Source organism: Toxotes jaculatrix, chromosome 9 (genome assembly GCF_017976425.1).
Source record: "Toxotes jaculatrix isolate fToxJac2 chromosome 9, fToxJac2.pri, whole genome shotgun sequence".
NCBI classification, from domain to species: domain Eukaryota; kingdom Metazoa; phylum Chordata; class Actinopteri; family Toxotidae; genus Toxotes; species Toxotes jaculatrix.
In genome coordinates this window covers 21,527,663-21,548,858 of record NC_054402.1, presented here as the reverse complement: position 1 = coordinate 21,548,858, position 21,196 = coordinate 21,527,663, and the positions used below count along the sequence as shown (strand labels likewise).

Genomic DNA, 21,196 nt, shown 5'->3' with positions numbered 1-21,196 from the left:
TTCAAATGTTTGGTTTTGCACTAATCTTCAGAAATATGAGACAGACTGATAAATGACATGAATCTGACCAATGTCCCCACGATGGAAAGTAACACTTCATGTGGCTGACCCTGTTATTAACATAAGCCGCAAGTCTTTAGTCATGTATGAGCATAGTACTGACACAGTGACACATGGCCTAGGCAGACTGGGCTGTATAGTACGAACCCTTAGATAACCTTTTCCCTATAGGGGTCATATTAGGTAACATACACAGAATTGACATTATGTGAACTGGATTGTCGGAAGTGATATAAAAACTATAGGATAAATACAGGAAATACACTCACTTCAAGCACATTTTATAAGTTTATATATCACAATTATCAATGACATATATATTTGTTAGAAGTTGTAATTGTCTGAGAGGGACAAGCAGGCCCTCAACAGTCATTAAGTTGTATATACACAGCTCCATTATGTTGCACTTGTGGCTTTAAATGCTTCTGGTTCTCAGCTCCTGTGGTCTGTGGATCAGCACTAAGTGATCTCTCTAAAAGCCCTCTTCTCCACATACTTCAGCTTGTGTCTCCTCTTGAACCTAAGAGAAGGGGGCAGGGTGCAAACGTACATTTTAATCAATACACATCTTATGAATCTGTATATGACTGCGAGCCTTTGATGAGATGTTACGTAAGAGGTCCTTACTTGGCTCTTTCTCTGGGTTCGATCAGGTTCCTCTTCTGCAGACTCTTGAAGCGGTCCTTGAGGACGCTGCCCTCTGGCTGCAGAGGCACAGCATTACAAGAGAGGAGAGACAAGTCCCGGAAAATCCATGTGAGACAAATGTCACTCTGCTCTGACTTAATACACAATTCCCACCCAAATTATAAAATCCCATTCACCCCACAAAAGGCTGATTTAAGTATTATTAAGACACACAATGGCAGGAGAGAAGAGAGAAGAGCCGGGAATTTTCCACTGGCAATTACATCAAATGAAATTATAATTGTCCCTATGGGGGAAAGTGGGTCGTTGCAGTATTAGAGAACAGGATAAAGCTTAGAATAAGACAATGCAGAGCACTGAAGATAATACACCAACTAAATGCACCAAAACTCATTACAGATAAAGACACTGTGGCCTCACTCGCAAAGGTCAAAGTGGATGAGCGAGAACACGTTACAGAAGTGAGGGAAGTACCTTGAGTCTTCGCAGGGAGCCGGCCAGCTCGTCACTCAACTGAACCTCAAGGTCCTGAGCCTGGAACCTGCAAATAAGAACAAAAAGCAAACATTTACCATGTGGTCAGAAAACGGTCCGTTCACATACTGCCCCCTGTTGAAATGACCAAATGACCAAAGGATGAACAGTGAAAAGAAACGTGGTTATTCCAACGACTTAAATTAATTTTGCTAAAAGAAAAAACAGGAATTCCAAAACAAAAATCAATACCATATACCATATATCATTTGTGTTGCTGAAGTAGTGATGGAGAACAATCAATCAATCAATAAAAAGAAAACTGACCCACACTCTGTAGAACATGTAAATGGTCCCAACTCAGCACAAGCTGGGTTTTGTTCCCCCAGCAAAGATTGTACCAGGAATATAAACATGCACTTTACATTGGTTTTACTGCATTAAAGGGACACTCTACCTATTTTACTCATGTAGTTTAATTTACTTGCCATTACATAGTACTCAGCCTGTTAGTACTGTCACCAACCATTTCTGAAGAAATGGAAATTTAGGAGGCAAAAAGGGTCTTCACAAAAGATGCTACTGTGATGCGTTGAGGGAAAAACAGGGTCCATTAATCAGGACTAAAATCAGAATATCTCAGGCTTTGCACGATTAATTTTGACCATTCTTTTTTAATCTGTTGTGAGTGCCCTAACTTTATGAAAGTGCCCTTCTGACACATGGGAACAGGGAGTAGGTGAGCGTTAGGTGTACTTGAGTTTGCCAAGGCGTCTGGGCTGGCTTTTCTGGGCCTCCTGCTTGGCCTTGCGCAGTTTCTGTTTGCCCTCGGTTCTCTGCTCCTGCTGTCTAATGGACGACTTAATCGATCGAAGCTGGAAGAGCTGCTGCCGCTGGTCAGTCTGATGTCTTTCAGCCAACCGCTGCTGCTCCTGGGGTGAGAAGAGGAAGAGAAACAGTAAGGTAGATTTTTAGATAGTGAGTGAAACATCAACAATATGGCATCTTTTTGAGGGCGCATGCCCAAAGTCATTACAAGCTGGAACCCTTTCATTTTAAATGCTTTGTAGTTTGGGAATCGATCTGAAATTCAAATAAATAAATAAATAAATAAAAAACAAAAGCACACTTTTTGCTAAAAGTGTGAACAGTTATGAGGTTGTCAAACATTTTACCATTTCAGAATCACATCCAGAATGTGTAAAATAACTTCCAGGAAGCTGCAGAAGTTACTGAACTGTAGCATCTGTGACATAAAAGGCTTTAAAATGAGTTAACTTTGAATTGTGTATGTACTTTTATTTTTTCAGCCTTCTCTCTCTTCCTCTGTCTCTCAGTCTTCTTCTCTGCCAGTGTGATGGCTCCCACTGCCGCATCCTCCTCTTCCTCATTAGGAGCCGCTTCTTCTTCATCCTCTTCTTCTACCAGACCTTCCACCTGCTCTCTTAAGATCGTCTCCTGCAGAACACACAGAGGCGCAGCAGATAACAGGAAAGATCAGAGTTTCCACCGCGTTTAGAATAAACCACCAAAATGAAGGAAGAGTTAGAACGATTGTCTGTACCTCTGTTGCTGTGTCTTCTTTGTTGACAGCCAACTGTCTCTCTACTTTGTTTTCCTCCTTTTGTTTCTTTACCTCCACCTCATGGGCCTCCTGCAGCAAGGCCTGGGTTCAGAGGGATGGAGCAGCCAGTCAGTGCGGGTCATTACAACAACACAAACAATGAGTAACACATGGGACAAACTCAAAGTCTTGATCGTACTCCAGGATGGACGCAGACAGTTGATGCACTACTACACTTTGCAGACATGTTCCACACATGAGCACAAAAAGAAGAGCTTGTCTGTTTGTTGTATTTGGTCAACAATGTCAACAATGGTTGTACAAGCTTTAACATCACTTGTAGACAGTTGACCATCCTTTAATTAAAATGAATGTAAAATGATGATGCTTAGCCCAGTTATTGCAGCTGTTAGTAAGTCCATAAGGTGCATAGGTGTGAGTTACCTGGTGTGAGAAGAAGTCTGGGTTGTAGGATCCTCCGGGGGCGATCACCTCCACAGCCGGGAGCACAGACGGCTTCTCGTTCAACTTCGCTGGACGCTGAGAAAACCGATGAAACACCCATATCAGTCACACATCAACCACCACACATACTATGTAAAATATTAGTCCCTCACAGTGTTGAAAGCTGTTTAAGCTGTCACTTACATCTCTCACAAAAAAAACAAACATTCACTCTCACCTTGACAGCCTTCTTGCCAGTTTGGTGAAGATACCAGGGGTCAGCTGAAGTTTTTGCTGTATTAGAAAGAAAACAAAATATGCAAGGGCTGCATGTGTTTTTAACATACTTCTACAATATTAAACAATATTAACTACCATTAAATACCACAGCTTTCTCAGTCACAAACAGATAAGACAGGACTTGAAAGCAAAGGCTTGGTCCATAGTTTCATGAAATGTCTGGCTGCAACAACACAAAATCAAATCAGACTCCTGTGTTAAACCTCAAAGTAGTTAAGTTTTAATCAGTACAGCTGCAAGAAAAACTTGGCTCTGAGAAACCTGATGAGAGTGATTAAGACATACTCACTCCTCAGCTTCAACATTTGGTTGGGGTGTCCTAAATGCAGAGTATATATGGGTACATCAAGCCTTGTGTATTGCAATAGACACTCAAAACAGGCCAGTGTCCACCACGTCAGAGTAAAGCTCTGGTGGCTCCCTCTTTTGGATTCCCCTGATCACATCAGCTGGCAGAAAACTTGAGGCTTAGTTTAACTTAAGGCAGTTGAAAGTATGTATCCACTTACACCGTGCACCCGTGCGTCACAGACTGTGATTGCATTTGCTTGTAGAACACACTGTACAGTTATTCAAACTGTATGCAAAACGCAGCTAAGACTTAGCCACTGACTAAACCTGCACTGAAGAACTCAAAGCTGCAGAGATGCCCAATTTAGGTTTATATATTATTATTAATCAAAGTCTTATAAATGATTAACAACCTATTTATTACTAACATTCCTAATTTGACATTTGAATCGCAACACAACTCCAAATTTTTATTTCCTCATGTGCATCCTCAGATCCCAGACGGCTGTTCACATAACAGTCATCTGAGCTCCATGTTGGTCTTCACATTCCCGTAAAGGAAATACTGGGAGCGCAAGGATGGGATCATCACCGGACAGACACAGACACATACACAAACTCCACTCACGTTCTTGTTCCCATATGTCGTAATATTCTCTGTCTGGGTTGTTGTTGGCCTCTGTCACTGCCATCTTGGCCTTCCTGGCGACTGGCCGTCTGTTGAGCAGCTGTCTCTGCCTCCGTGGCACCACGCCTTTGGCTGCCAGCTGCTCAGCTTTCTGGGCAATGCGACGAAGTTTCTTGGCATTTGGCTGCTGGTAGGCCAGCACACTGGGGGGAAAGGGAGAAAAGATGAACAGTGGGTTATGTAGGGCGGGAGGAGGTAAAGGAGAAAAATGGGATATGATGGCGAGAAGCTGACACAAGAAGTCAAAAGGAAGTGAAATGAAATTTAAAATCCAACAATTAGCTCACTAGATGTTTAGGGCCATTTTATCTGATACTGTCTACACTGTGGTGTGTGTTTGCATATCCTCAGATCCCAGGACACCATCCACACAACAGCCTCCTGAGCTCCTGTGAGTTGTCTTCACATTCCCATGAAGGAAATACTGGGAGCGCAAGGATGAGATCATCACTGGTCACACACAGTTTTTAGTGAGCCTCATTTGTGAATTTGCACAGATGCTGAATATTACCATGAAAAAGACAGACGAGCTCTGTAGGGAAGTGATCTAATCGCCAGCTACTGTTTGCCAACATTTCCTGTTACAGCTATAACCAATTCACTTCCCACAGATATGAGATTTGATTAAAAAAAAAAAGTCACAACATGTAGCTTTGCGTCAGAGAATGGTCCGTGGGTTGGTTAACATGGCAAATCTATGAAATGACAATACCACATAAACCATTATTTGCAGATCTATATCTGCCCCAATGATCAGACTAAAACAAATCTCAACAAGAATGTGGGGCAGGAAAAGGGTGAACGTGTCAGGGAAAGGCTAGATTCATACTAAAAGGCGGCTTCTCTTTAGAAAACAGTTTCTGTTTCTTCTGAGAATATTTACAGTTAAGTTATGAAGTCACAGACAAAGAGAAAAGCACACAGCTGTGATAAGTACTGACTCTTTAGGTGGTGGAACGAGGGAGTCGTGCTGCAGGATCAGGTCTATCCTCAGAGGACGTGACGCTTTCCCTTTTCTCGTCTTCACCTTTCTGTTATCGGATTCCGCTGCTTCGCAGAGAAAACAGATAATTCAATTACAACAACAAACATATATACACATCTCCTCCTTATTGAGGAAAAAGAAACAAACTGGTCTGTATCACTATTTACCCTTCGGTTCAGCTTTCTTCGGTTGTCCAACATCCAAAAAGAACAAACTGTCATCTGACTTCTCAGACAGCAGACCCCTGAAATACATAAAGATCATATCATGTCACACTTTCGACTTACAACTGAAAAATCAGCTTTTTCTAACTGATTACTACTTACTCAATTACAGTGGTTATTTGTTCAAGCAGCTGATGAATTGTTTGTACAGACAGTTAGAAATTTGCATAATAAAAATCACATCAAAACCTCTCAGAGTCCACAGACACATGTTCATTTGTGCGGCCAACAGTTAAAAATACAAAGAAGGTAAATTTACAGTCATGTGCCACAGAGCAAAGCAGCACAGTTGAGAAGCCTGAACAAGCCAATCGGTCAGCACTTGTTTGGTCATATGACTTAACAGGAAATTAAACAGTAACTGTGAGACTGCTGTTAATTCATTTTGGGTCAGTCAATTAATTGTTACCACACTAGCTCAAATACTGACCTTGATGCAGTAAAACATATTGAATGACTTTAGGTGTGTATTAGTCCCTATAGTTTAGGGCGGAGGTGTCCAAACTGTTCCATAAAGGGCCGTGTGGCTGCAGGTTTTTGTTCCAACCCATCAAGAGCACACAGTTTGTCCAATCAACTGTCTGAAGACTGAGATCAGTTGATTAAATGAGTCAAGTCTGGTGTGCTGCTGCTTGGTTGGAACAAAAACCTGTAGCCACACGGCCCTTTGTGGAACAGTTTGGACACCCTTGGTTTAGGGGGTTCATACCACACACTGCCCCAACAAAACATAAACAACAACTAACAATAAACGTCAGCTGGCCTTCAGCTTTTCAACCAGCTGACTAAACCTTTTAGGTAAAGCAACTTGTATTTCCAGATTTGAAATGAATTCGGGTAAACTGTATTTTTTTACACTCTTTTCGGAGAATAAAGCAATAACTCTCGCACTGTTCAAATCAACTGTTTTAGAGAGAACCCCTGATACAAGGACCATGGAAGAGGAGATACGGTAAAGTTTATGGCGAAGCATTTTTAGACCGATTTTTCACACAACACCAGCATTTCAGTCAGCACCGCATTTGGCTAGCCTACCCTGTGGTCCTCTCCTGGTGCCTGATGTCGTCTAAAAACTCCTCTACATCGTTTATGTCGCTGTGTTTGTTCCAGTTCTTCTTCTTATTCTTGTTCACGCGTTTTCTCCGACTGCTGACCGAGTCTGCGGAGTCCAAACTGGGCTTTAAATTTAAAAATCCTGGCTGTGAAGCCACCACGCGTTTCAACCTCCTGGCAGCCGCCATGTTGGAGGACTGGAAAAAAAGAAACACGTTTCTTCTTCTTTAGTCCTAAGGCGCTGGCATGAAGGTGGTGGCGCCACCAGCAGGACAGACAGTGTAGATGTTGAAAAAGCTTTTACCAAATAAATAATAGTATAAACTTTTTTTTCACTGTAACTTATTTTGTCAGGCTCTAATAATTATTTCTATCTAAACCATAATGAGATTATTACACACAGAGTTTAACACGACACTAAGAACGAAGAAGAGTTTTTTTGTGTTGGTTTCAAATGTTTTTTTTTTATATTTCTTCCTTAATAAACAAATTACAAATATTAGTACAGTATAGTATATAGTAAAGGGCTGAATGGCAATCACTTTATATTCTCTCCCTTATTTTTTGAGTACTATGGTTTCATATTTTCTTCCAAGATAAAATACATTTACTAAAAAAATAAAAATAACCTATACTAACAAAACTACCAATAATCAGGACTGAGAAAAACTTGTTGCATGACATTGCGTGTAAGTATGGTTATGCAGTTGTTAATCATGTTGCTTCATGTATGTGATATGTTTATTCCAGTTGCATCATGGGAAACGTGTCTCCTACTGCTTTCCTATGTACTTTTTCCTTTTTTTCCTCCCCTCATTTTATAGCGAGAACAACGCTTTAGAGACTCAAGAATAAATTCCCATTTTTGAGCTGCAATCTTTCACTAAGTTTTCAAAGGTAAGTATCACCATTTCAATAAAACTCCAATCTATCATTTCGTGTTACATTAGTTCTCGGATGGACGTGTTTTTCGTTTATTTTCGGTGAAAAAGAAAACGCAGAGCAGTCGAGCTATTATCTGCCTGCTCGGGGAGTCAGGGACCTAAAAAGCACTTGTGATCTGCTCGAATTTGACTCGGAAATGCGCCTAAAGTGAGGGGTCATCTGACAAAATATTGTTCATCAATTGATCCCCTGACATGTCTCGTGTCATCTTCAGAAAGTATATTCCACTTTTATGCCGTGGTTTTTATATTCTTCCGTCGTTTTTATCATCACCTTCTTCGTTTCCTACACCGATTTTTCCTTCCCGTTTACATTCTTCTAGCCAGCAGCCAGCCATCATCTTGGGGTATGTTAGTTTGACTACACGGGGCACCCGGGGCGGGCGGTGTCGTCTGGATTTCCTTTAAAATAGCTCATTCTGAATAAAAAATCAAGGCTTGTGCGCAACCGGGGAGCACAGAATGAAGAAACGAACAAACCCACGTTCAGTGCGCAAGGGGCGGGGTTTGTTGGTCAATCGTCGCACGATGACTGGTTGAAAGGTTCACAACATCCCGCCCTACGGGCCCGTGCACAGAATGTGATTGGTTCACATGATAAAGAGCTGTTATATGATTCGATGCCTTCGCTGTCCTTTTTGCCATAGTCATTGCATAAGCTACCTTGAGTATAATTCGAAAAAAATAGGTTCCTGATGCTGATAGTTTTTTTTATAGAGTCTGTCAAGTTTATATAAAGTTTTAAACTTAATTAAAAACAAATGGAAAATTAAATTTTATTCTTCATGTCCTGTGTCCTAAGCTATTTTCTTGCATGTGCCTAAAAATGATTTGTTGTTAACGAAGCAAACTTTGTTATTTACCCTCAGGTGATCTTTAGTAGCCATGGCCCGTACCAAGCAGACTGCCCGTAAGTCCACTGGAGGCAAAGCCCCACGTAAGCAGCTGGCCACAAAGGCTGCTCGTAAGAGCGCTCCTTCCACTGGTGGTGTGAAGAAGCCCCATCGCTACAGGTGAGAACACACTGGGCTCTTCTGGGTGTGTTGGGAAGAAAAACAACACAAGAGATGCTACAGTTTCATGCCCCCTGTTACATATGCCAATATAAACTAAAACAAAACTGACTGATGGAATTAGTAGTATATCAGTATATTGTTCATTTAGACTGTTATGTGCAGAACATTGTCATCTCGGACTCTTACAGTAGAAAAATACAAGAGTCGAAGCATTCACTTTCCCAAACAGCAGTAAGCTGAGGGCAAGGTGAACATGAAAATAGGAGCACATGATTTAGAGTTTTTCATCAAATAAGGATAACACAAGTTTGTACAAACGCAGTTCAGCTGCTCCCACCTCAAATGTTACACATGAGTTTCTGCCTCTCCTCTCCAGGCCCGGTACTGTGGCTCTGCGTGAGATCCGTCGTTACCAGAAATCCACTGAGCTCCTGATTCGCAAGCTGCCTTTCCAGCGCCTGGTGAGAGAAATCGCCCAGGACTTCAAGACTGATCTGCGTTTCCAAAGTGCAGCCATCGGAGCTCTGCAGGTCAGTTGCAGTCATTATAGAAAATTATTTAACCAGCCTACTAAAACTATGTTGCATCGTTCCAGCTAAAAACCAATGTTCTTTCTTTGCCATCTGCAGGAGGCCAGCGAGGCCTACCTGGTGGGTCTGTTTGAGGACACCAACCTGTGCGCCATCCACGCCAAGCGTGTCACCATCATGCCCAAAGACATCCAGCTGGCACGTCGTATCCGCGGGGAGCGTGCTTAAAATGTTTTTTTTGATTTATTATATGCTGTCCTCTTGTCCCTTCACCACTCTTTCCATCCCTTTCCTTCCTCTATACTTAGTTAGTAGTTTGGTTTGAGGTTCTATAAATATCATATGATTGTGATAACCGTAAAATGTGTGATCATGTCTTCTTTGGTGCTACTAGTAGCAGAGTTTCCTTAGAGATACCTTCATGTATGTTTAAAACTTTGAATCACAGTTACGCTCCTCACTTCTAACTAGCTAGCTCACAGGAATGCCTTGTTATTTCTTATGAATAAGGTGTTTTTGCAGGCCAAGAATAGCATATTATCTGAAATAAGCATAGGAAATAGCATTGAGACATTTTCATCTTCAGACGGACACATACATTGATATAATAGGTCTTCTGATTTTTTTAATTTTTTTTTTAAATAGAAATTGTTGTAAAAGTAGTGATATTTCTTTCTCTTTTTTTTTTACAATAATGGTGTATTTCTACTGTTACTGTTTAATGTATCAAAATATAAAAGTTTGATTCTGGTTGTCAATTAGAAACGTCATTGTGCTATGATGACACTGCATGGTTTGACAGACTACAAGAGGCATATATGTAGCAGACCTATGTTGATCATGTTTTGATTTTCAACCATGTTCTTATGTCCAGGTAATGTTATGACTTTTGGTTCCTCTCTCAGGTTGATATGGTAACCTATTTTTTTTTTCTACTGTGTTTTTGATTTATGTTTTCGGTCATTTTTAAAAGCAAAATATTTGTACTCCGGAATTCACATACAAACATAATAAACAGGTTCTTGTGGTTAAATGAGCAGTATGAGAGAATTTATATATTGAGATACTATTACTACCAGAACAAATGGATATGTAATATTTTGATAATCTATTGTTATTTTTCCTGTTTCCAGCCTCCAGCCTATGAGGATGTTCTGCTTTTCTTTTTGCTAATGTAACTGGCATTTTCACAAATTTCTTACATTTTACTGACAACAAAATTAATCATAAAAGTAAATGGTAGGTTACTTTTTTAAATGTAGTTGCAGTACCAATTCATATTCTTGTGCATACATATTCTCACACATCCTTCCAAGGATAAATGCTGCAAAAGAGGTTATTACAACCCCTGCAGTCAACTGACATTAAAAATGAACCTTTCCTCCAAATTTAATGAACCAGTACTTTTTTATTGAATTAACTTAAAATGTTTAAGTCTTAAGTATTTGGGCTGATTATAGTAAAACAGAAGTACAACCCAGAGATATAACTAAACGGAAACTTTTTATTGTAAATTAAAGACAATAATATTTCTGTTGACAAAATTACTAGATTTCTTAAATATCTATTTAAAAATTCACAAGACACATACAGGTCACCAAATAATGGAGGCTTGGAATAAACATAGTTTCTGGGTAGTTTCCTCATTTCTTTTAAAAACAGGTATTCTCTCTTGTACACAGACTTCTGGTAACTGTCTCAAAATTGTTATCCATTCCCTTCAAACCACCTCTGACAACCACGGAAAAGTGCGACTTAACTTTTCAGTACTACTTTCGGTTTGAGCCCGAGTGGTTTCGATCAAACTGACTGTAGAAAAAGGTTAAACACTCCTAACGTCTCATCAGCAGCTCCCATATGCCTGAGCTGTCTGAATTTAAAGCGCAGACTTAATCAATAAATGTGAATAAAATGCTCTCAAACGTATTAACCTGTGTGGACCAGCGTGTGTCAACCTGACCAAAGTGACCACATAACTGTTATGAACACTGTTGCATTGTGGGACCGATGATTGACGCGGCGGCCATTTTCCCGCTGGACGCTGCTTCCCATTGTGGATACGAAGAAGAAAATAGAGAGAAGCGAAACATTTCTCACGACTTGTGCTCACTTTTTCCTTAGGTAAGCGTCTCAAAATATGTCACCGTGTTTGTATACGAACTTTATATTTTTGAGTTGTAAATTGTTGTATTTATAGTTACATTTAACAGAGAGTAACCTCCATTTTCGTCGTGTTGTAAAATAACAAACACGGCTGTCGAAACGACGGTGAAATGCAGTCTTTTCTGCAGCCGTTCAGATGAGGGGAAATTCTGTTTCAAATTATGCGCCGGTTCAGCTCGGTTCTACGCAGCCGTTAGGGACTGTTCAGCTTTCCTATGCCTATCTATGAGTTCCTTGGAATGTCTTCTGTGTTGTTATCCTATTTTCCGATACGCTGGAAGAGCGATTATTTATAAAATTGAAGTTGTTTATGTGGTACTCCTTTGCTCTTCTGCCCTGGGTCTTTATCCCGTTTGCGCATCAAACCGCCGCCATCATCAGAGCGAGGTAGGCGGACCTAGCAACAGTGGAAGGCAGCTGTAGAGCCCGCCTACTGTATAGACTGTGTATGCTGATTGGTTCATACGTTATATTTTTAGAAACGTATTGGTCTACCGACCAATAGTATTGTCGTTCAGCTTTGACTGATGTTTGTCGGTCTTTATGTGTTAGGGAATGTCCTGTATGTTTACTTACTCAAAAAGTTTACTTAATTCAAGTTTCCTGTTCCAATTGTAAAACGATTATGTAGTATGTATCTTATATTTAAAAACAAAAATGACTTTGAGGTTAAAATCACTATTTAGGACGTGTTGTCTTAAACGGCTTAAGTGCAGAACTATCAGACCAATAAAATACAGAAATTAATGCAAAATTGTGCTTTCTGTCCGCTGCCATGTTTGTATTATTGGAGCCACGAAAGCATTCAGTTTTTTTCTCATGAGTGATCAGATTAAAGAAAACACAAGATGTCAGAAGAAGACTCTTGACCATGGAGCAAGTTGTGCATCGTAAACCAAAGTCCCTGAATTATTTGTCCTTTCTTTTCCATCTTGTTCAGGTGATTTTTAGTAGCCATGGCCCGTACCAAGCAGACTGCCCGTAAGTCCACTGGAGGCAAAGCCCCACGTAAGCAGCTGGCCACAAAGGCTGCTCGTAAGAGCGCTCCTTCCACTGGTGGTGTGAAGAAGCCCCATCGCTACAGGTGAGACAGTCAAAACAGCTCCCAGACCAGTGGTTTCACTCTATTAAAGGCCAAATGGAAATCCAAAATTACGAGTTACTCAAATTTTTACAATTATAAGGTCATCTTATTGGGAAAAAAAATAAAACATTCATAGAAAACAAATGAGTACAAAAAACTCTCAAATCCTAGATTGCAGATTTTCATTAAACCAGCTGTACATGTCCTGCTTTGGGTAGTTTGGCTTTAATGTGGTTGACATAAAAAAAACAAAAAAAACATGATATTCTATAAGCAAGTTCTGCTTCCCATATCCTCTGACATAATTCTTTTTTCATGTTTTTTTTTTTTTTTTCCCATGTATTTGTGAAGGCCCGGTACTGTGGCTCTGCGTGAGATCCGTCGTTACCAGAAATCCACTGAGCTGCTGATTCGCAAGCTGCCTTTCCAGCGCCTGGTGAGAGAAATCGCCCAGGACTTCAAGACTGATCTACGTTTCCAGAGTGCAGCCATCGGAGCTCTGCAGGTCAGTATTACAGTCAGATTCACACTTTGTTCTTATATGATGATTATATGAAGTGTGAATCCTGGGTGAATGAAGAGAAGAGCAGAATCTTCACCGTAAAGCAGCTGTAGAAAATAGTTATAAAGTAAGATTTGCATTTTGCACTTGTGTCTAAAACAATAACAGGTGTCCATATTATGTTACCAAAGAGCTGTGTACCCTAACTACCTGTGTAACCTAAACTCTACTGACAGACATTTGTTTCCTGTTTTCTTCCTCTGCAGGAGGCCAGCGAGGCCTACCTGGTGGGTCTGTTTGAGGACACCAACCTGTGCGCCATCCACGCCAAGCGTGTCACCATCATGCCCAAAGACATCCAGCTGGCACGTCGTATCCGCGGGGAGCGTGCTTAAATGCTATGTCGTCCTCATGGTCTTTAAAATTTTCACCTCTTCCTCCTGCCCTTCCTTCACCAGTCTGTCTCCCCGTCCCTCAGCCTCTCACCTGCCCCTGTCCTCCCTCTCTCCCTGTGTTAGTAGTGTGTAGAGGAAAACTGATTATATTATGAATAAATAAAGTGTATAGTCGTGTTTTTCTTAGTGCTCTCGGCAGCAGACTTCTAGGGTACTCTCTTTTTGTGCATGTACCAACTCTTTGGTGATGAGATCTCCTCAAGCTCACATCTCCTAGTTTGCACTGTTCCTACTCTGGCTCTGAGGGGTAAAGGGTGATTTGTGGATAGGATGAGGAAAAAAGATGGAGTAGAACAATGCAAATTTGGGAGGGACAGACAGGAGGGGAGGATGGGTTTTGTCTGCAGGGGGACTCTTGTCTCTTTTCTGCTGCAAGGTGCTAGAAGAACTTACCTGGTCCTCTTCTCCTGCCTCCTATACTCTGCCAGCCTCCACACGGAAGTGTGCAGACACGAGAGAGTTACTCTCTGCTCATGAAGGCCGAGGCTGGAATTTCTGTCCCTGCATGTGTCTGCATGAGTGCTGGCTCTGATCACCACAGCAAATTGTATACAATCCATCGGCATCCTTAGTGAAGTTGATTTATGATTACCATATTAATCATTGCTGTCATTCGTCATGTTAGTGTTTTTTTTTTCCTTCCAAGTAAGTCTCATGCACGGGATTTTTTTCACTGCAAATTTTTTTGTGGATGACATGGAGATGGGGGGATGAATCAGATTAAAATGTATTGAGAACAGAAACAATTATTTTTTTCTACTGAAATATGATGCTACTGACTCGTTTTGGCACCAAAGTTTAATCCTCTTGTAGATGCTCTTTTCCTAACTGACAAGCGTTTAACCTCACCTGTTTTTGTGGTGTTCTAATTGGTTTCATCTAATTATTTAAAGCCAAAGCTTGAGAGCTCAAGGGTGGTGTCTGATACTTTTTTAGCAGTGGCTCGTTTTTTAATAAAGGACCTTTTTATAACAAAGGTTCATCAAGGTTTGTAATGTTCTCTAAAACCAAAAGTTCTCAAAGTGTGATAATAATTTTTCTAAAAAAACAAAATAACTGACTAAAATCTATTGTAAATCAGTGTTACATGACAAGTAATAATGGTCATGTTTCCTGTATGCGTCCCCCCTGTGCTTCTAGTTTTGTTTTTTTTCCTCCTCCGGATCAGTTGATCATCTGTATACCGTTTCTCAGGTTGACTTGTCACCCTTTTAACTTAATTTTTATTTTTTTGCTCAATTTGATTTTCTTTTTTTTTCTTTTTTTGAAATGTTAAGGATAATGTTTCAATTAAACGATGTTTGTAATTTCCAGATTTGTCATATAAGGTGGTAATAAATGGATGTTACACACACTCCTCTGTCTCTGTGCTATACACACTCCCCATACTGTATCAAAGACTTATGTTTTATTCTGAGTTCTTATAACACAGTTAAATAAGACAAAAGCTAAAACAAGATGGTTTTGCTGGAAAAGAAAGAATCACTTCCTTTACTGTATCCTTTTACACCAGTTTATGTAGCACTGCCATTGGAGTAAGTATTGGTGAATAAGTAAAACTAAAAAATATACCACATATGGCATGTGTGACATTCTACATGGAAAATGTTCCCTATTACACAGTACGGTAAAAGAGAACAGACCATGATGAACACAAGATAAAACAAACATTCTAAGATTCAAATAAATTTCATAGCAGAGGCAACAACAACAACCCCCAACCATATCATGAATGTTTTGAGGTTTGGAAAAAAAATGTCACAAGCCTGTACATGTTCACACACCAGCAGGAACCACTCCCAGATCATCAACAACAATGTGAGAGTTTGCCACCTACGTCACTTCTTTTGCTGGAGCATGACATCATCCATTTTTCTAGCTCAATAAACACGTGTCTATATGTTTTCATAGATCAAGGTTTGGAAACCTTCAGCGTGCAGACCCTGACCTCACACTGAAACTAGTAGTACCACAAGATGGCAGTAAAATACTGTGTAAATTAAACTCTTGAACTCCTCCATACTAAGGACTGGAGCTCCTGACATTACAATGTACCTTAGCCAGGAATAAAGTACAACAGTATGATGTATGAAAATATGTGTTATTTAAATAAGATATGTAAAATAATTCTGTGTATATGTCTGGAAATATGTGTTTACCCACATAACACTTCTCTATACACTATTCTGAACTAATATTCATCCATTTTTAGATTCTAACAGTGACATACCACATTTCTTTGTGACGGTAGAATACTACTTTAATGTGACTTCTTTACCCATTGACCTATTCTTTCTAGATAATTTGTGATGTACATCTCTCTCTCTCACACACACAAACAAACACTCAAATACACACACACACACAAATACAATTAATATCCCTTTCTGGACCGACATCATTCCCCTCATCAGTGTTTAATTTCATCCTTCTACTTCCTTGATTAAAAGGGATAAAGCCATGCCCTCAGCCATATTCATTACAATGAAACACACACACACACACACACACATTCAGCCATGTCACTGGGGCTTCAGCTATACTCATTACAATGAAACACACATAGACAAACAAACATCTAATCAAACACCAGCCTTTAATCCTGTTGTTTTGAATGGGCACCACAGCCTCAGAGGTATGGACACACACACACACACACACACACACACACACACACACACACACACACACACACACACACACACACACACACAGTCATGTACACAAACAATTCATGTTCCTCCACATGTACATTTCAGTTCATTTTAAACTGGATTCTATGCTGTTAATTAAAGGTTAATGCTGAAATGTATTCATTTTCATTCAGGGGGTTTGGCCAAGTTTGTATACATATAACCATATAACCACAACTGTGAGTGGCAGAAGCTGGATGTTTCAACCATGTATCCATCTCTTTCAGTTACTGTGACAATACATAAACTAAAGATCAGCCTCACACCATCCATTTCATTTTCCACCTAAAGACCAAATGCTGTATGTACTCCATTTCCCCAAGCTGCTGACCCTTGGAGTTAGATATGTGTCTGCCTGTTATAATATAATTGCAAAAAGGTTTCATTCATTATATATTACCTGAGAAAGTTTATAGTTATGACATCTGACATGGAAATGTCATAAACTCAGCCAATGACCAATCAATCATGTAGTAATTCTTCTTTTAGCTACTGTATATTAGTATCAGTGTAAATGTCAGACAGTTGTCAGCACTGACAAGCATGCCTCACTGAGTCTGGATCTTGCATATGTAGCTATTTAAAAGAAAAATCTAAGGCATCTGTATCAAGATTTTTTGTTTATGGTATGTGTTCATGTTTTTTTTTAATTGCTATTGACACATCCAGTGTATTGTTATTGAATTATTTAAATTAAATCTATATCAGTATTGACCTCAAAAATCCAGTATCGGTCGAGCTGCACCCCCCCAGTTCTGTCACAAAATCCTTCACATTTTCCCAGATTACAGTGGAAACTGGGTTCACACAATTAACCAGATAATTATACATGAAATAATTTCATTCTTTGGATTAAAAGAAAAACAGCTAACTCCCAGCTAATCTAAGTACAGGATTACATGTCGGCATATCAAAAGAACGGTTTCTTTCAGGATTTGGACTTGGAATATTAGCATGTGGGACCAGAAGAGCCAGGCCTTCATTGTTCCGAATGAGTCTTAATAATGATGAATTTTAAGGACTGGATTATTTTGCATAGTTTGGCTGAACTTAATAAATTATTCACAGAGTCTTTGGTGTCACACCAGTGGATGCAGCGTGAGCCTCTGTTGTTTTTCGTGTGTGTGCGCTGTATCTCATCTCATCAGAAATATGGAGTCATGAAGTGAAGGAGCATCATGTGAGACTGTGATGATGGGATCACTCATAAACAGTACTCTGCCCTAATTGCTGAGCATATAATGGACCCTACATGGCCATGCATATAAATGAGTATGTGCATAGGTATTTTTTTTTCTAATTGTATGTCTTTCTGTGTTTGAGTGTGTGTGTGTGTGCATGTACACAACTGTGCGTTCACCTTCCCCAAGGTCTGCGTAGTGGTGCTCCATCTGTGGCACTCAGGGGATTACAGCCAATCTGTCTGTCTGCCGCTCAAAGTGCTGACCGTCAGACCAGCACCAGATTAACACAGTGCTGGGATTGGGAGGGGGGGTGGAGGGGCGGCGGGTGGAGCATGAGTGAGGAGAGATGGGGGATGGGTGGAAGAGAGAGAGGTGGATGGATGTTCAGGAAGGGAGGAAAAGAGAGAGAGATGTGTATGTGTTGGGCGAGGGTGGGGGGTGGAGAGGGGGTAGGGGGCAAGTTGAGAGGTCGACTCCAGATTAGTACACAACTGGTACAGTGTGTGTTTATGTGTATGTGTGGGTGGGTGGGTGGATGTGGGTGCATGTGTGTTTGTGTGTCTCTTTGGGAAGGGAGGGGGCTGATAGACATGGAGAAGAGAGGGACAGAAGGTGAAGAAGGAGGAGGGACATTTGTATATAGTGGGTGGATGAGGGGGGGCACATTTTACATAGTGAGGAGTTGCTAAAGTAATTTTAATGGATGAAAGAGAGAAGAGAGTTTTTAAGGTGGTCTGATTCAGATCCACTTAAATGCTAAAGCAGTTTCCCCTGTTGATACACATGGGGACTGGAGCCAGAGACCATACTCCATATTAACAGAATGCTGGTCCCTGTAAGATTTCTGGAAATCTTCAACTACAGCTGCAGAGTAATGAAAAGCACTGTAAAGGCCTCAATGTGCTTCAGTTGAATACATTTTCAATATGTGGCCACATCTAAAAGCAAAAGTGTTATTCCTGTTCCGTGCGACCAGCGAAAGTTACAAAAACAGTCAGACTCAAAGCCAGAGATATGCTGAAATTAAACTAGCAAGTACAAATGGTGCGTAAAGGCAAATGGGTTTATTCCTGTTGTGGATAGCTGCACTATCCACAGGTAAGGCAAAAAGTCTGCTGTAGTAGAGAGGAGGGAGATGGGGTGAATGGTACAAATAAGGATAAAGGCGGGTAATTTTAGTAGTTTTCAACAGCAGCCATGGTGCTGCATTCAGGCGAAGTGGTTGTGTGAAGATCTGAATAAAGAGCTTGAGAGAAGTTCAAACCCTGCTTGACCTATCTCTGTGTGAAGTAGGTACGTTTGTCGGATCATCGGCTTCGGAAAGTTACAACAAACAAGCTCATACAAATCGTCTCAAGGCAAAACTTTTTATACAGAATGTGTCCTGAGTAACAACACTCAAACTTGGCTAAAAAACCTGGAGTCAAACAGACGACCAAATGAGGATCCAGTGGCACTGTCAAGGAAGGAGGCTCAGAAAAGAACTCAAATGCACGACTCCAGGACACAGGGATAAAAGGCAAAGACTACTCTTTAATACAGTGTCGGTACACGGGAAGGCAGTCCAAAATCAGGCAGAGGTACCCAAATCGAGAGGCAAAAGGCAAAAACCGTAAGGAGAACAAACTACGTCAAAAAGGCCACAAGAAGTAACACAAGGAAAAAAAAGCTGGAACACTTGACACTATGGACAAAGACGATCTGGCACAGACAAAGGGGCAGGCAAGACTTAAATACACTAGGGGGCGGGAAGAACAATTAAACACAGGTGAAACCCATAAAGGCGGGGCAGGTAATCAGAATTGGAGGGAAAACACCAGAGGGCAGGATGTGAATCTCGAACTAAACAGGCAGGAAAAGATTTCAAAATAAGACATGACCCAAACATGAAAGGTAACACAAGAAAACAGTCATCAGACCAGACAGGGCTAGACATGACAGGCACACGCTTTAGGATGGTTTGATTTGAGACAGAAGACAAAACACTGCCTCATTTGACACAATATGCAAACCAGGTCTGTTGCTTTACATGAAGATGATTACATGATGATGAAAGGTACAAAAGTTGTCTCACTCCCGTCCTCTCGACACCACCTTTAGGAACGAGGTTTTGACACTGACACTTTTTTGAAGCACACGGGGGCTTCAAAAAAAAAAACGTGTTCAGGTAAAGCACCAAAAGGTTTCTGTAACTATTATATATGATGGTTTAAGAGCAAGTAAGATAGAAGGAAACCAGATAGGCCTTGAGACTTAAGAGTAGGCTACCAAACAACATTGCACTCATAAACTTATTGTCAGTAGATTGTAATGGGGCAGTGCTGATGGGAGATAAAACCTGGAAGACCAAGGAATATACAAATTAATACCCACGTTATGTTGTGTGTGGAGGGAGGAGACAACATCCAGGTGGGATGACTGGCACAAGACATGGGGGTGTCTTATTGATGTGTGTGTGTATGTAGTGGGGGTTGTGGTCATAGTGGGAGGTTGGGATCTTGAGCATGGGGTGAGTGGGTTCAGATTAGGTGAGCACACCACTGAGATTACTGTAGTGTACTAGTGCACAAAGGGACATGGTGAGTAGGGGGTGGGCTGGGGATCCTCAGGGTGGGGGTGTGTGGAGAATTGCTCCCAGGGATTAACCATGTTCAGCCATTAGCACAACCTGGTAGTCAACTAGCAACACAGCAGGGTTCAGTACAGCCACACACACACACACACACACACACTGGTTAACAAGTAGTGTAGCTAGAGATGAAACACTGATAACACATTTTGCTATATACAGTATATTCTGTATGCGTATGTGTAAGGTAATGATGAAAGCCATACACCGAACCCAACAAGTCACGGAGAGCAGTCTGCCTATTATCTGAAGGAACATGGGTCAAAACTTAAATATATGAAGATGATTTTCCAAAAATCATTGGAATAAAGTGGGCAACTGACATACACGAGGGCTAATATGTATGGTTTAACAAAAAAAATGTTGATAAACTAGTTAAAAGTTCTTAAGTTTACATTTAGTCATTTACCCTCCCTGAAAAATGCAGGATCTATAAGTATAAATATGCAATTATGTTTCGTATCAACGCAAAATGTCTACTTTACTGAGAAGTCCAAGCTCAGGTTCATACTGGACCGTGATTGGTCAGAATTGTTGTGATTTCACTGTGTACGCATCTTAAGCTCAGTATCAAACTCTGCACGTACATCACTCTGTAAGGTGAAACGCAAACAAGTGAAGTAACAATGAGCAAAGCCACCACTGGACCTATTCAATTCACTTCACCTCAATCCAAACCTCGGTCGTTCTTGCTGTGTGTGTCCCCATGTGTGCGGTTGTGTGTGTGCTGGACTCTCTCTCTCAAGCCATGTGCTTCTCTAGTCACACTGCGACTAGAAACAAGAGGGGAGGGAGAGCAGAACATGCACAAGTCACACCGGACACACACACACCCACCCACACACACCCACACACACGGTTGTTTCTCTGCGGCTCCTCCTAATGGCCAATTTTTGCATTACATGACACACACACTGCAGAGAAATAACACATGCGTCAAAGTCCATGATGGGTAAATGATGAAAGAAAAGAAGAAATTTCCTGCTTTATAAACAAAACCAGGAAGCTGTGTGAATTTGTATTTTTTTGTTTTTCTTAAAGTTTTTATGGTTTGAATGGAAACTCATTTATGACACTTCAAAAAAATAATTACATAAACAATCATGAGTAAGTTTTCTTTGAAATACTGTGTAATTAGGAGATATCTTAACTTATATACCCACAGGTATGGCATAATAACTAATATTGGTGAAGAATAATAATGATAAGAGATAGGATTTCTTTTCTCTTTTTAAGTGGCAGAAATGGGCGTTCATAATTTTTTT

At 40.6% G+C, this 21,196-nt stretch overlaps 3 protein-coding genes across 4 annotated transcripts; 2 read left to right on the top strand and 1 right to left on the bottom strand.

Annotated features, from left to right (window-relative positions):
• Nucleotides 1-329: 329 nt before the first annotated feature.
• nop53 (NOP53 ribosome biogenesis factor) lies at nucleotides 330-6,948 on the bottom strand. 2 transcript variants are annotated; one of them, XM_041045822.1, is made up of 12 exons: nucleotides 6,714-6,948; nucleotides 5,622-5,698; nucleotides 5,411-5,519; nucleotides 4,410-4,612; nucleotides 3,429-3,484; nucleotides 3,191-3,286; nucleotides 2,747-2,848; nucleotides 2,479-2,640; nucleotides 1,939-2,114; nucleotides 1,183-1,249; nucleotides 688-764; nucleotides 330-580 (listed from the first exon to the last, which is right to left on the bottom strand). In XM_041045822.1, the coding sequence occupies exons 1-12, from the start codon at nucleotides 6,917-6,919 to the stop codon at nucleotides 520-522; spliced, it is 1,392 nt and encodes a 463-aa protein (XP_040901756.1). In that variant the 5' UTR covers nucleotides 6,920-6,948; the 3' UTR covers nucleotides 330-519. The 2 variants fall into 2 exon arrangements, with proteins under 2 accessions (XP_040901756.1, XP_040901757.1); XM_041045823.1 differs by having other exon boundaries at nucleotides 5,411-5,516.
• Nucleotides 6,949-7,503: 555 nt separating this feature from the next.
• On the top strand, nucleotides 7,504-14,779 carry LOC121186914 (histone H3.3A). Its single transcript, XM_041045825.1, has 5 exons — nucleotides 7,504-7,628; nucleotides 8,545-8,688; nucleotides 9,068-9,221; nucleotides 9,321-9,450; nucleotides 13,367-14,779. Exons 2-4 carry the CDS (start codon nucleotides 8,561-8,563, stop codon nucleotides 9,447-9,449), a joined length of 411 nt encoding a protein of 136 aa, XP_040901759.1. The 5' UTR covers nucleotides 7,504-7,628; nucleotides 8,545-8,560; the 3' UTR covers nucleotide 9,450; nucleotides 13,367-14,779.
• On the top strand, nucleotides 11,197-14,779 carry LOC121186913 (histone H3.3A). The gene is made up of 4 exons (XM_041045824.1): nucleotides 11,197-11,342; nucleotides 12,325-12,468; nucleotides 12,820-12,973; nucleotides 13,237-14,779. Exons 2-4 carry the CDS (start codon nucleotides 12,341-12,343, stop codon nucleotides 13,363-13,365), a joined length of 411 nt encoding a protein of 136 aa, XP_040901758.1. The 5' UTR covers nucleotides 11,197-11,342; nucleotides 12,325-12,340; the 3' UTR covers nucleotides 13,366-14,779.
• Nucleotides 14,780-21,196: the final 6,417 nt, after the last annotated feature.